General features: G+C 50.8%; 1 protein-coding gene across 5 annotated transcripts in view; it reads right to left on the reverse strand.

Annotated features, from left to right (window-relative positions):
* Positions 1 to 15431, reverse strand: part of KATNIP (katanin interacting protein) — a 177412-nt gene that overhangs the window by 108706 nt on the left and 53275 nt on the right. For all 5 annotated transcript variants that reach the window (XM_081133772.1, XM_081133771.1, XM_081133770.1 and 2 more), the window contains 2 exons: positions 10581 to 10750; positions 9085 to 9182 (listed from right to left, as the gene is read on the reverse strand). In XM_081133772.1, the coding sequence (XP_080989898.1) occupies positions 9085 to 9182; positions 10581 to 10750 (268 nt within the window). The remainder of the gene's footprint in view (positions 1 to 9084; positions 9183 to 10580; positions 10751 to 15431) is intronic.

Here is a 15431-nt window from a genome sequence, read left to right on the forward strand (position 1 = left end):
CCCGGTACTGAGAGAAAGAAGAGGGCCACCAAGCCACGTGTCCTGAGTTACCCAGCTGAGGGAGAGTGAAAGACATGCATTTCCCCTCACCCGGAAGCATTAGAACTGCTCACAGGGCAAGATTCAGCTCCCCTGCAAACAGTGAACTCAGCCATCAGCTTACAAAGCAGAGCTTGGGGAACCTGCGGGACAGTCAGTGGTCAGGACAGAACTCCCTTCTCATCCATGGCCACACTGCCCTCACACCAGATGCCATTTCACGAATGCAAACTGGTCACCACTCCAAGTGCTTTGGGTGCATTTATTTGCTCATTTATTCCTCACGGTAACCACAGGGGGAAACCGAGGCACAAGTCTATAAACCACTTGCCCAAGGTCACACAGCTAGGGGGCCACAGAGCCTAGATTTGAACCCCAGCAGTATGGCTCCAGAGATCAATGTTGAGCCAATGTTTCCTTTAAAAAGTAAACACTTTAGGCTTTGCCAGCCATATAGTCTCTGTCACAATATTCAACAATCCCCTTATAGCTTGAAAGCAGCCATGGATAATGCCTAGGAAATGGGCATGGCTGTGTCTCAAAGACGCTTTATTTGCAAAAACAGGCTGTGGCCAAATCTGGCTCACGAGCTGGTGTTTGCTGACTGACCCTAGGCCTAAACCACCAGGCTATCCAGCAGTCCTTCCTTACCCACAAGGGACAAGTTCCAAGAGCCCAGCAGATGCCTGAAACCACGGGTAGTACTGAACCCTATATATGCTGTTTTTTTCTGGGCATATACAAAACCTATGATAAAGTTTAATTTATAAATTAGGCACAGTAAGAGTTTAACAAAAGTAGTAATAAAACAATAATTATAATAATATACTATAATAAAAGTTATGGGATTATTAAGTAGGAAAAGGTGACGTGAACACAAGCACTGGGGTACCTTGACAGTGGACCTGATAACCGAGGTGGCTACTAAGTGACTAAGAGGCAGGCCACTTCCACAGCACGGAGGTGCTGACAAAGGGTGGTTCACATCTGGAGTAGGACGGAGCCCGACAGCGTGAGATTTCATCTTGCTACTCCGAAGAGTGCGCGACTTAGAATTATAAATTGTTCATTTCTGGAATCTTACATTTAATATTTTCAGACCCCAGCTGACTGCACGGGCACATGAAGAAGAAACGTGCCCAGCCTGTGCTACTACAGTGCCTTTGGGGAGAAACAAATAATTCCTGAGACTGTCAACACTCAGAAAAGGAAACAGGGACTGAGCTATCGATCATTCCAGGAAAAGATCTTTGCGAGAGTATAAGGGCCTGAAAAAGGCAGGTGGGAGCCGCCCTGTCAGAGAACAGGGAGGTGGAAGAGGCGCAGAGAAGTTGCCACAGGGTGTTTTCCCCATCACCTGGCAATGCGCCCTGCTCTTTCTGGAACCGAGCGCTCCACTCCACCTTGCTCGTGACCATCAGCCTCGCTGCCTTGGGCTCAGGCCACCCGCGCTGCCTGCCAGGCTTTGCAAACTTGCTTTCAGAGCATTTCTTAGCATCAGCGGTGGGGCCAGGGAGGGTAGCACTACACAGGACATATAAACCTGGGGCTTCCAGGAGAGGAGACTCCTGGGGGCTTTTCTGCCTAAGGCCAGGGGAAGCTGCAAAAGCCTTGGATTTCATTACAGAGATGGATTTTCCATGACACCTTCAAAGAGAGTGTGCTCCCTCCTTCCCAGGAACCACTCAAAAATTGTCCAAATGCTGAAACCCTGCAAGGAAGGAGGCAGGGCACGAGGGAAGCCTACTGGGCAGGGGGCCCAGCCAGGCCCCTCCCTGGTTCTGTTCCTTTACCTAGAGAGGGAGGGCTTGGACTGGGGCCCAGCTACTCCACGTGCCATCCACGGGCCAGCAGCACTGACTTCCCCTGGGGATTTGTGAGAAATGTACAATTTCAAGCTCCTCTCAGAGCTGGGAACCAGAATCTGCATTTTAACAAGACTCCAGGTGACTTACACACACATTGAAGTTTAAGTGCCGTGAGATCTAGGAGGTTTTGCGAGGGGTGTTGTTGTCTCAACCCACCCAGCATGCGTTCCCCAGTCTCCTAGTAAAAGCACCCTGGTTTTCTTTTGTTGAATCCTCCCCTCCCAGACCCCAATCCAAGTGTCCACGTGTAATGGAGACCAGGTGTGGGTGGAGAATATGACCCTGGCCTGGCCAATCTGAGCATTAGATGCCGCTGGCCCACAGTCACCGGGTGGCTGGTCAGGGGAGCCAAAGACATGCAATAGCAGGATGACAGAATGTAAGTTGGGAGCTGCTGCTGGCCATCTTGGTACCAAAAAGGGCAACATGGGGGAAAAACAGAGCTGATAGATAGAGAAGAGCCCTGCTACATTGTCTGAGCACCTGGATCCAGCCATGCCTGAATGGGTTTTCCCACTGGCAAGTAAAAGAGTTGGATTTCATGTAGCTCTGCTAGCCTGATCTGAATTATAAATGTGAGAAAGGGCTCCCACGCTCAAGGAGGAACGCTCACATGCCTCTCTCTCTTCTACAGCTTTCCCATCCTCCCTTTCCCCAAAAGTATCCCTCTCCCTTCCCTGGAGCTTAGCACAACCACTTGCCCCACCAACACGTCAGGAGACAGGTATACAGTAGGCATTAAGGGAGTTAATCAGCGAGTCCTGAGTACTGACTACGTACATGTCAGGATATAAAACATCTCAAAACCAATGCCCTGGCCCGTCGAGGAGTTCACACAGCACACATATGGAAGGTGTTTATGAAGCAACATGTGATGAAACTAAACGCTGAGTGGGTACCAGAGAGGGGAATAAATAGTCCCTCCATCTGGCTGGCTCTCCTGCCTCAGACCCAGGGAGGCACCTCTGCCACCACTGAGAGAAGGTGGAGAGCAGCCCTGCCCACATGATGGTGCCCACCTCCCCAGAAAGAGCGCAAGGCTGGCAGGTTCCAACCTAGCCCCAGGCATGCCAGCTCCCTGCCTCCCACCTTCACGCCCTCGCAAGGATGATGCCCATGCTCCTGGCTGGCTCCCTGCCTGGCACACTGGTTTACCCCCAGTGGGCGTTGCTAAGCAGCTGCTCTCTCCTGCCCACTTCCAGGGCCCAGACTTGGGTAGACCTTTGCAGTATCAATCATAGACCAGGACAGAATGTAAAAGCCCCAGTACCCAAACACCCATGTTCCAGCCTGCCAGCCCAAGGCCAGCGTGTTTATACTCAGCCACACTCAGGACAGCACTGTGCTCAGAGTTATTTGTGGCTGCTGCTCCTCTCAGCAGAGTGTCCTAAGAGGTGTGCATAAAGCTCTCGGTCAATTAGAAACAAAGATCCAGGCTGGGGCTGCTCTGTTCCGCGGTGCAGGGTGTGCAGTATGCAAATGGCTCCCTCTAGAGGTAGGAGAGCTCGGAGCACACAGAGGCAGGCTCCGGGTGGGGAGTAAATCTGCCTTATTTGATGTGCTCTTCCCGGATTCGTCTGATCTCTTACAAATAAAAGTGCTCGACACTGTGTCATGCAAGGTCACTGTAAAGGCCAAGGCTCTATGGGTTATTTCATTTATTGCCCTCACTGCAGGGGTTTTGAAAACTCAGAAAGAGGGAAACAAAGGAAAGGGCGCCCACACTTCACATTTTCACTGTGAGCTTTCCCAGGGGTGCCTAAGCTGCCGGGCCCACAACAGGAACCCAGGGACAGCCGCACAGTGAGAGCAAAGCCTTTGCTGTAATAATTGTCATGAATTTGCTTTTCAGGCCTTTAAGGAGAGCCCACCCCACAGTAAATTGCTGGAAGGCCAATCCCTTCACCACCAATTTAATGCTAAGAGCCGATGACTTTCATCAAATCTGACAGCATTTTGGTAAACGACGGCTCTGTTGATTAGGCCGCTGTCCACCCACGTATTACAAGGCCAAGGAAGCCATAAATCTTAATCCATGGATAGCAGCAGAAAGATCTAAGGCCAAGAAGTGGTGGCGGGGGCGGGGGGGCGCGGTGGAAGAGAGTACCAAGCAGAGCCCATTTATCACCACCAGCCACTCCACAGTGGAGGTGGCGATTTAGAGGCCCAATAAAGCAGCACCATTCACCTCGCCGGTTTTCCAGAAAATTGGAGAGTCCCGAGAAGGGTTTCACAGGTGGAGCTGGTCAGCCTCTGCGCCAGCATTTAGCTCACTCTGACTTTGTGGCCCAGGGAGTCTCAGGCTGGTGAGCCTCCATCAAGGGAGCTCTATCCAAAAGTGCTTCCTAGTTGCTGGACAAGACCCTAAGAAGGAAAATCTGTTCTACTGGAAGAAGCAAAGGTACTGGGCTTGGTCAGTGGAAAGGGGATGTGTGACTCAAGAGTTTAGGGGAGTCACTGAGAAAGACCGGCAAGAAGACAGGTGGGAGAGTGCAGGGGTGCCTGGGGAAGGAGATGGGGCCTGCGGGTGTAGACTGTGACTGCAGGGCTCTCTGCACTGGGACTGCTGTGCCCCTGCTGACCTGGCCCGTGCAAATGTGCAAGATGACTATGTGGCCCCATCTGTCCCTCCTGCTGGGTAGTGGACTAACAGAAGGACAGGGCAGGGCTGTGGTCCCTCCCCTGGTGGGGTTGCTTTTGGGAACTGGCCACCACTGGCTATTGGAGACTCTGCTACCTTGACCCCTGGCTGCCTCCAAGGACAGTAAAGCCCATTCAAAAGGGTAGAGAGACTGTCTTCACCTCTTTCCTACACACCCTCAATCTGTCCCCAAGTACTTCTATTATGGACAAACTTGCTTCTAAACTCTGCTACTTGGGGCCAAAGGAAACCAATCCAGTCTCTCTCCCTCAAGACAGTAACAGTGCAGCTGGCACATCAACGCCATTCACTGTCTTGCCGACAGCCTCCTCGATGGAAGCGAGGGGGTCCAGTCCCAGCTCAGTGAACAGCTCTGGGGCAGGCAGGCTCTGAATAGCCAGGCCTGGCCCCACCTCTTGTCACAGCCCATCCAGGCAGAAGTGGGCGTCTTATCCAGGCTGACCCACAGTCCAGGCCATGACCCAAGGAACAGAGACAGGCTGAGAGATTCCGATGGTCTCTCCCTTGGAAAATGACAACAGACAAATACTGAGGAAGTGAGAAACTGATGTGCAGAAGGCCACGTCAGCAATGAGTGGCTTTTCCCGATGGGTCGGGACAGCCAAAGGGGTAGCGAAAGCTGGGGGTAGGGAACAGAGGTGGAAGGATGGTGAATGGAGAAGGTTGTAGAGAAAGAGGCCAACTGAGGCTCACAGGGGGCCCTGCTGCAAACCCTCCGCCTGATCCTCCGCAGCCACCTGGCCCTGTCGGCGGCCCTTCTACACCCAGCAGCTGCGGATCTTTCCAAAGCACGAGCCCAAGCGTGTCACTCTCCTACTGAAAACCCTCCAGGGAATTCCTCACATTTAAAATAAAATCCAAATTCCTTCCAGGGATCTTCCAGGCAGTGTGATCCAGCCCCTGGACCTGGGACCCCCACCTCTCACAGCCTGCCCTCTGCACTTCTGTGCACTAGCCACTCCGACCTCCTCTCAGCCTGACCCCACTTCCTACTGTCCTCGCTGTGCCATTCCCTGGGGACTCTCCCTCCAGACCTTCTCATCTTTGGGAGTCAGCTCAGATGCATCCCCTGGGGAAGCCTTTGCAGCCACCCTCTCTAGAGTAACTCTTCCCCCAGACACACCCATCTCATTCCACTCTCCTATCCCTCACACACTTATTTGCTTGTTTGCTTGCTTTTGGTCCACCCATACTTCGTAAATGCAAGCTCCAGGGGAGCGGGCCTGGCCTGCATCTGCCCTCATCGTCTGCCCCTGCACTGACTATAGCAGCTGTATATTTACTGATGCCTCCTCTGTGCTGGGCACTGCTTGAAATGCTCGCCAAACACTGGCTCGTCACAACCTCATTACTGATCCTATAAGACAGGTACCATTATCAACCCTACTTACACTTGAGAAAATGAGAGGTTTAGCAACTCATCTACGACAGTGCAACTAGTAAGTGATGCAGCCAAGGCTTTGAACCTGGGTATCTGGGTGCCTGAGTCTGTGCTCTTAACCACTTCTCTGGACTTGTTTGTCACCTGCCACCAAGGGCTCCTACCTGAAGCATGAGAAGAATCCCCCTGATGGACCACCTGACACACTATGAGCACATCCTTCCCAGCAGCCCCGGGAGGTTTTATTGGTGATGAGCTCAAAGCTCATAGAGGTCACACTGCCAGCTCCAGGGCACATAGCTAATAAGGAGTTTGTCTGACTCCAAAGCCCTTTCCCTTCTACTCCCCGGAGGACACAGGTCCAAATATCCCAAAGAGCCAGGTGGGAAATGGAAAGATGTAAGAGAAACCGTAGCAGAGCTTATAACAAAATGCAACTACCACTGGGCCTCAGTTCTGGGACCCTAAAGGGAGTGGTGGGGACTGTAGCAAACCAGCAGGCTTGTGCCATGTCTAAGCAGGGAGACCACTCCTAGGCTCCCCCATAGTGGCTGCCTGATGAGAGGGCGGCCCAGTCTGTGGGCCAGATCTTCCCATTTTCTAGAGAAGCAGGAATAGAGCTTCTTAAAAATTATATAAAATCTTTTAAATTTAAATGTTAGTAAGTAACTAAGTCTTTTTAAACTGTGTGAGTTCAAAAAACATGATCTGGGGGCAAGTTTGGCCCACAGGCTAAAGTTGATAACTTTGGAATCCACTAAGCTGGTCCCTCTGTGTGTTTGGAAACAGTAGTCATGTCTTCCTCCCAAGTTAGTAGTTCCCACATCCTCAAGGCAGGATCTTCCAGGGCAGGAACGGAGCCTTATCTGATTTTTTGTTTTTAACCCCAGACCCCGCCCAGTCCCTGGCCCATGGTAATAACTGTTTGTTAGATTACTGGGTGATTTCTTTCACAGCATGGCCACTGAATGCTCCCTGGTTTGTCTATACGTCTGAGGGATGGTCCCAGAGGACCGCGTAGGGGCGAGCAGAGCTGGTCTCATCGGTAATGGTGGGGGGTAGGTTGACCCCAGCACCCATTCTACTCTCTTCCTAAGATGTCTTCCAGTTCACTAGAGGCCAGAAAGCCAGGTACTGTTTCCCCAGACTACCTTCAACTGCGGTTCTGGATGCAACTCACATGAGCCCATCAGACGGCCTCACACAGGCAGGGAAAGCAAGGAAAGGAAAGTAGAAGTGAGGTGGAGGCTGTTTCTGCCCTTGGCACAGTGGTGGAGGCGATGGGATTTTCAACAATGTTCCACCTTGGCTACACAGGGTCTCTCTTCACCGTGTTGCTGTAGCAAGCACAGCGTTGCTCTGAGGCCAACGGCTGTGGCAGTGGCTTCTTCATTCCTGGCTCGCAGCTAATGTGACACATTCCTGATGCTGACCCCACACCTTCCCTACTGCGTCCTAAGCAGCGGCTTTTCTAGGGTCCCTGATAAGATGCTGGGTGCTGTTCCTGGAGGCCCAGCTCAGAGCCCATCCTCTGCCAGCCAAGGATTTTGTAAGCACCAAATGCCCTGCATCACATCCATTTCTGATTAAAATAGCCTGCGTGGGCTCTATTGTTAGGCACTGGCTGACCCCTCACTGATAGGTGCAGAAGGACAATTACAGCATTTATGGCATCAGGAAGCCAGGAAATTAGCCATGATTAAGCCCTATGAAGTGTGGGACCACAGGGAGAGACTGGGGAGGGATGCTGATTAATCTCAGGCCAAGTCTTTTAAATTGCACAGAGTCTGGAGCAGCCATTAAGTCACAGTCCAGGATGCAAATATGGCTCCTGATAATAGAAGGCATCAGAACAACTAGAAGGATGGTCTGAAGCGAGAAGTGGAGAAAGGCGTCATGAATGAGAAATTAACATTCATTGCTCTGGGCAACTCGCAACAAAGGAGGCCTCCAGGCTCTGTGCCTGGCAAGCCCTGCTCACTGGCCCTGGAGCGAGCTAGCAGGAACACCCTTCCCCATTTAATCAGGGACCCACAAATGTCTCTGCAGAGAAGTGGAGGACCACTGGATTTGAAGTCGCAGGTCCAGGGTTGAAACCTCAGCCTACCCTCTCCCTTAGCAGCTGTGTGACTCTGAGCAAGTCCCCTTACCTCTCTGGACACAATTTCTTCAGTGGCACAATGAGGACTTACACACTTATGGATTATTGCAAAGATGGGCCAATAAAGTATATGTAAGTATTTACCTGTAGAACCATACATATGATACAGTACAAAAAGCTATAAGCAGCCCGTCCCAATCTTGGTGAGCACAGGATTAGAGTATATATACACCACTGCTTAAGCCTCACCTCAGACCAAATGAGTCAGAATCTCTGCGGGTGGGGCCTGAGCATCAGTATTTTTAAAACTCCCAGGTGATTTGAATGTGCAGTGGAGGTTGTGACAGACAGGTCCCTGGGAAGGCGTAACTGCAAGGTGAGGTATGAGGACCACATGGGCAAGAATACCAAGCTTGGGGCCAAAGATCTGGGTTCGAATCTTGATTCTGACACTTCTTGGTAGTTGACCTTGGAAAGCTCACTTGACTTTTCTGAGCACTCGACTCCTCAGCTCCCTTAAAAGAGGAAGGACACTGGAACTTACCCTATAGGTCTCCTGTGAGGGCAAACGGAAGGAGTCATACAGGAGCTGAGCCCACGCCTGGTACCCAGTAGGAGCTCAAAAATGCAAGCTGCTGGCAGCAGCAGCCTCAGCAGCAACCAAAGTGGCATCTCAGGTCTGCGGGGCAGGTGCTGTCTTACTCACCGGCTGCATTCCTGGAATCTAAGACCATGCCTGACACATAGTAAGGTGCTCAATAAAAAACAGCTAGATGGATGACTCATCATGACAGGGTTGTGAGATTGATCTACGATACTCCAGAAGGGTAGATCATGCTGAGAGAGAGGCTGGAGGATCCCACGGGCTCCTCCGCCCTCCAGAGGCCAGTGCCACATGCAGAGAAGGCACCACTGCAGTGCCCAGCCAGCCCACCCACTGCCCATAGAGATTCCAAATGCCCTGATTATGTTTCTGTTCCAGCAATAATCCTGCTCCTTATTCTAAAGTCGGAGCTGGGGCCAAGGGCTTGACCTGGTGCCATCCACGGCGCTGGGCTCTGCTGGGGGCTGTCCGTGAATTGCGTCTTAAAACTTCTTCAGCTTCTCGAAACAGGGCTCTTCGTCCACAATCTGCACCAGAGATGAGGGAGGAGACTTGGTGAGGCACCGATGGCAAGTTTACACTGATGGCAGTTTCGTAAATTACATTTAAATACACGTCAGCGTGCCCACAATCCTGTCTGCGAAGTTATTCACTGTAGCACCATTTGTAGCAGCAAAGCATTAGAAAACAAGCTAAATGCCCAGCAAAAATGCAATGATAGTAATATGTGTAATAACGTACAGCCAAATAGAGCAGGTCTATATAAAAAAGGAACAAGCTCCACGGCATAGAAGCAGGGTACAGGACAGTGTGCACACAGCCAGCATTTGTGTAAAAGAGGGGAGAGGGGAGAGATATGTGTTGAATGAGTGAACGTACTGCTCCTGTTACCTGCCCCTCCCTGAAACCTAGACTCAGAAAGGCCTGTTTCTCCTAAGTAGCAGCAGATCACTGGATTCCTCCGCCATGGAAGCTAAGAGAGTCATCCCATTTTCTTCTGTGCCCTGGGGACTAGGAAGCTCATGCCAAACTCCAACCTGAACCGCAGTAACTCTCCTAGGGACCGTTTTGGGACATCACTTTCACTGTCTGTTAATGGCTTGGGATTTTACCATACCTATGGTAAGTATACAAATCAAGATTATTGTGTGCCAGAAACTTTACATTTCTTATGCCATTTAACCTTCCTGGCAAGCCTGCAACGTGGACATAATGATCCCCATTTTACAGGAGAGGAAACTGAGGGCCAGAGAGGAACTAACTGCCGGAGGTCTCAGAGCAAGAAAGCAGCAGAACAGGGTTCAAACCCAGCTCTGCCTCATTCCAACTCCTCTTCCTGTAACTCCATAGCATACTAGCCTTTCAGGCAAAGCAGCCCGCTCAGAAGGCCACTCTGGCACCGTAAGTATAGGCACCCTTGTTAGTCCCATTTTAAAGATGAAGAAACAAAGGCACAGAAAGACAAAATGGTGCTTTCTATTCTACTTCATGGACTTTCTGTGCTTTTATTATAGGACACATGAAACCGGCTTCAAGCCTGCAGAGCGTGGAATAACTAAATTCAAAGCTGAACAGTGGGATCAAAACAGGTCTTAGGTATTGAAGACAAGACATTTCGAGTGAAAATGCAGTGTAATCAAAATTATCTTAGACGTTGCCTTAAATTACAGGCACTTGAGAACTAGAAAATATAAAAGCCAGGAATTTACTGCTCTGGCCACCTGTGCCCTGGGGTAGTGGAGGCCAAGGCTGGTTTTAAAAGAAATAAAAAAGGATTTCTCTCTCACTCTCACGCTCTCTCTTTCTGGCCAAACGGGTATAGTTAACTATTTATTTGCTGGTATGTTTATGTGCATAAGACGTGGCTCAACTGTTCCTAATGAGTTCACAGAACTGCTGCTTGGCCTGGAAGGGCCTGCGCTCACCGTGTGTCCCCTCAGCATGCGAGGCACTCCTGGAGAAGTTGGGGTGGACGGCTTTCCGTGGCGACGTCTTCAGTTCAGAATTGGCCCCATTGACGTAGACAGAGAAGCCCTGCTCCAAGTGCTCCAGTCTCAGCTGCACAGGGTCCTTGGTTTTCAAATGCTTTAATATCCTGCAAGAAAAATGATCGCTTCATCCTCATTATATGAGCCTGGACGAGCTGCCACCCCCACACAGGGACAGAGCCGCTGCTCTGATAATCAGAGGCTGGGTGGCGGGACCCCGGCTGTTCTTCTACAAACAGCCTCTAAGAAGCCCATTACACACAGAGGGAAGCAGCGAGGGGAAGACTGTTTCGGGCCCTGCAGGGGTGTTTCTGATTTCATTCTGAGGCTCAAACATGGGCATGTCAGCAACAAATAAGGGTGCATATCCTTGCCCCACAGTGGCTGAGACGGGAAGTGGGCAGTGTGCACACTACGGCCACACAGCCGGGGCTTCCAGGGACAGTCCCAGGGCCACACAGTTCCGCTCTGTGTGGACAACCGCACTTGGTTCAATGTGTGAGCAAACGTGGTTTAGGGTCTAAGGCTTTGTGAGAGATTTCACATAACAAACACACCAACAAATGAGAAGCCCCTCAGCAGACCAGGCAGACTGATGTTTTGCTTCAGTAAATAAATGTGCTCTCAAACACTTACCCCGATATCTCGACTGTCATCATTTTATATTCTGATGCAATTAAAAATATATCAATGCAGGTTTTCGTTCAAGATTCATGATGCGATTATCACACTCAGGCTAAAGGGGCCTTGGCCTGAACACAGCCGGGTCTCCGGTTCAGCTTTCTGTAAAGCGCAGCCTCACACCTCCGGCCTGGCCCTTTCCCCGCTCATGCACCAAAAAAGGTGTGCGGTGCCCTCTTCAGACCCTCCAGAGCGGCTCCCGTCTGACGCCAGGCCCTTCAGTCTCATGGCAAACACCTTCACGCACCCCACACCAACTAGACTTATTTCCGCACAAGAAGAAACAGACAAACGACCAGCATGGCAGCAGGGGTGCATCCTCCTTCCCCGGTGATTAAGTAAGTTCCTCCCAAGTTGGCAAAATGTAAATTTTAGAAAACAACAGTAATCACGTATAGGGTGTGTTCCGTATGCTGAACTCTGTTCTAAATGCTTCACATCAACAGTCCAGCCGCAATATTCTTGGTAGTTACGTTCTATAAAGTTGCTGCACACACAGAATTAGTGAACAGTGACATGGCTCCTAGGGGAAAACACAGGTTTGGTTCCTGAGAGCCTCTGGTCCACGTTTTCACCAACTGATCAATACATGGCCCTGCTGTATGAGTGTTTCTGCAGGAAGGCACCTTATCTAATATGGAGTTGAGGAATTAACACTGAACTCCTGGCCAGCAGCACTGTAACTCACCCCTGAATGAAGCTTACCTAACACGTGAACTTTCTCTGTAAGAAACATCACCACCCTCAGCCTTCTCGTACTCAGCAGCACTAGAGAGCACTTCAGCGCTATGCCTGCGGCCCGTTTAACAGCAGGATCACCACCTAAAAGCACAAGAATGTGGAAAGGATGCCGCGGAAAGGACCCTGTCTGCAGTGTGAGAGCTGACACCAGAAGGCCGTGTTGCCCTCTTCTACCCCTCGGCGGACAACGTGCCAGGTTCAGGCAACTAAAATTTTCTGCCACTCTGCAAATGTCTTTGAATGACTGTGAAAGCGCTGAGAGTATTGATTTTGGAGTTGCAAATAAATTCTAATTAGCAGATGAATTCACAAATATGGAATACTGTGAGCCATGAGGATCGGCACAACCATCTACGGGATAATTGCATTTATTATTCCCATTTCGTAGCTAAGCAAACAGGCACAGAGAGGTCAAATAACTGGACCAAGGTCACACAGCTAGTATGGTGGCAGGGCTAGGGTACAAACTTAAGCAATTTGGCTGCAGAGTCTTCATCATAATGAAGACAACTTCTAAAGCTAGTGAGATGATGTTGAAACTGGCAAACTTAGACTTGCTGGTAACTCACAGAACCTTCTCAGAGGTAAAGGTTCTGAGAAGGTTCTGTGAGTTATAGAAAATGCCATATGTTCAGTAAGTACATTCTGGCAAATTGTTCCCGATCAGTCATAACAAAACCCTGAAAGCAACCCAAGTGTCCAACAGCAGGAAAGTGGAACCTGGGCTCTCATACAGCCATTATAATTATGAAGAATCTGTCTAAACATGGGGTGTTGGTTGGGATCTGTTCAGCAGTGGGTGAAAATGGCAGAACAAACACGGTACATATGTGGTTAAGTGCAAAGTTGGAGGAAAGTGTGTTGTGGACCCAGAATGGAAGATGATAAGTGTAAAAATCAAGTCAGTTTTAAGGTAGTGTGGTGGCATTATGGGTGATTTCTTTGTTTGTTTTTAAATGTTTCTTGAACTGTTGCTACATCCATCTTTTCAACCATCATGGCAGGAACATTTATTACAGACTGCTTATCTCTTGCCAGCCTCGGAAGCCTAGGAGATGCCTGACTGAGAGGCAACAGCATAAAACAGAAGGAAAACAAGTAACTAAGAGACAATTTCCAAACACAGCATTAGCTGCACTCACTGGAACAAACAGCCACAGGGCTCCCTCCGAAGGCACCAGCAGTCTCCAGGCAGAGGACCGCAGGGAGCCCATGCCCTGGGAGGCCCCAGCGTTGGGGGGACAGGTCGGAATCTGACCACCTAGCAGAAAGTGTCTGCCTGAACCTCCCTCTGGAGACCGCCTGTCTCCTGATGCTACCTTAATGGTCATGGTGGCATCCAACTCCCCAGAATCTGGGCTGGCACTGCACGTGGGCCTCTCTTTAAGCAGGATGATTTATGAAAATGTGGATTTATGAAGCTGATAAATGAGGAGATAATTATTCAAACTGTGAAAGGAATCGCTGAAGGAACTCCTCTGCTGCAGCAAAGCACATCAGTAAGATACACCGGATCAAAGAAAAATGGTTTAAAAAAAATTTGATAGCCTACTTTGCATAAAAAGCTGCCCTAGGTAAAGGCATTCGAAGACATCAGACTGAGTCCCTGCCCTATGGAAGAGGGAGCCCTGCCGCCCCGCGGCCCAGTCCCACTATTCTCTTACGGGTTTGGTTTGTTTCACAGTACAGCACAGTATCTGTGAGTCCCTTTCTCCCAGCCATCAGGGTCTGAGCCCTGGGCATGGGGGTCCATGCTGCGCACCAGCAGTGAGGAACGCTCTCAAGACCTACTTCTGGGACAAGTGGCCCCAAGGAACGCCAGGTCTAGCAAGGAGAGACGGCACAGGTGCGCTTCCTGACACAGCTACCGTGTGCCTAACACACAGCGCAGGCACCATTGCCACTTCCTGCCGTATTGACCTCTGGGTCATTTGTACAGAAAGCTTTTTTGTGCAGAAAAGGAAGTGGAGACAAGATGTCATAAGGAAGTGACGGGAACATGACGCCCTTGATGGTTGGGTGGCCGGGGCACAAGCTGGGACCCAGGTGGTGAGAGGACTTGGGCTGAGCTCAGCGAGCAGGCAGTGCGCTGCGCACGAACCTGGCTGTGCCTGGGCCAAGGCCTGAGCTTTCCCGGTTTCTAGGCGCTGAGGACTAGCTTCATGGCTCCTCTGGACCTCATGACTCAAAGGTCACCTGAGGGTTCTCCAAGGATCAGGCATCCGAGGACTATCTGGATGTCAGCTCGGAGAAGGCACGTTTAACACTAAAATGATGAAGATGATGATGAAATCATGCTCGGTGGCAGGCTTACTGTGGACTATCGAGTACCTTGTTTCACTCCTTCCTGGCCCTGGGGTTTAAGTCCTACTGTTGGCCTGTTTTATAGATGAATGTGCCCAAGGTCAGAGGGCCCAGGAAGCAGCCAGGATTTAAATTTAGGTCTGGGAGGCTCCAAAGCCCATCCCACTGTTTCCTGTCTCCTTACCAGGTATCATGCCACAGGGCTCTGAGCAAGGAGGGTTCAGAGGAGGGTTCCGTGGCTCCCAGCTGGGGGTGTCATGGAAGTGGTGGCACTGGAGCCCAGCCCTGAAGCATGTAGAAGCAGAGAGCAATGGTGCTGAAAGCCTGCCACGCCTTCCAGAACCTGGTGGCGCACAGGCTCTGGTACTGGTTCTCTAGGATGTCCCCACCCCTATACGTGCGGGCGGCGGTGAGGTCGTGTGGGGAACGAAGCTCCAGCTCTGTACTGGAGGCTCTGCCACTTTCCCAGCTGCGTGACCTGGGGCAAGCTCCTCGGTTCCTCTACTGTAAAATGAGACCAAGAGCTCTGGCCGGTCCGGCTTCGCAGTCAGAGCATCAGCCTGCAGACGGAAGGGCCCCAGGTTCGATTCTGGCCAAGGGCACTTACCTCTGTTGCAGGCTCGATCCCCAGTCGGGCCGCGCCGAGGAGGCAACCCTGTCTCTCTCACACCGATGTCTCTCTCTCTCTCCCCCTCTCATCCACTCTCTCTGAAAAGCAATGAAAAAAATATCCTCGAGTGAGGATTAAAATAATAAAAATAAATAAATAAATGAAATGAGACCCAGAATGCCGACGCCTCTCTGGGTTGTCATGGGGATGGAATGGAGGCCAGGCTGATGCTCCAGCTCAGAGACCAGCCCATGCGAGGCCCCCACGGGATGCTGGTTCTCTCCTTCCTTCTTTCTGCCTGAATCTCCTCTTGAGGCAGTGGGTTCACTTCACATATGGGCAGGTTTTCCTCAAAGACCTTTTCCAGAAAGCAAATAATACCCCCTCTGGATTCCTGGCCGTGGCCCCCCTCCACAATTGAGAGGTGGGTGTTACAGCCCCCCTGGCCATTA

Source organism: Miniopterus schreibersii, assembly GCF_964146895.1.
Source record: "Miniopterus schreibersii genome assembly, chromosome: 3".
Classification (NCBI taxonomy): domain Eukaryota; kingdom Metazoa; phylum Chordata; class Mammalia; order Chiroptera; family Miniopteridae; genus Miniopterus; species Miniopterus schreibersii.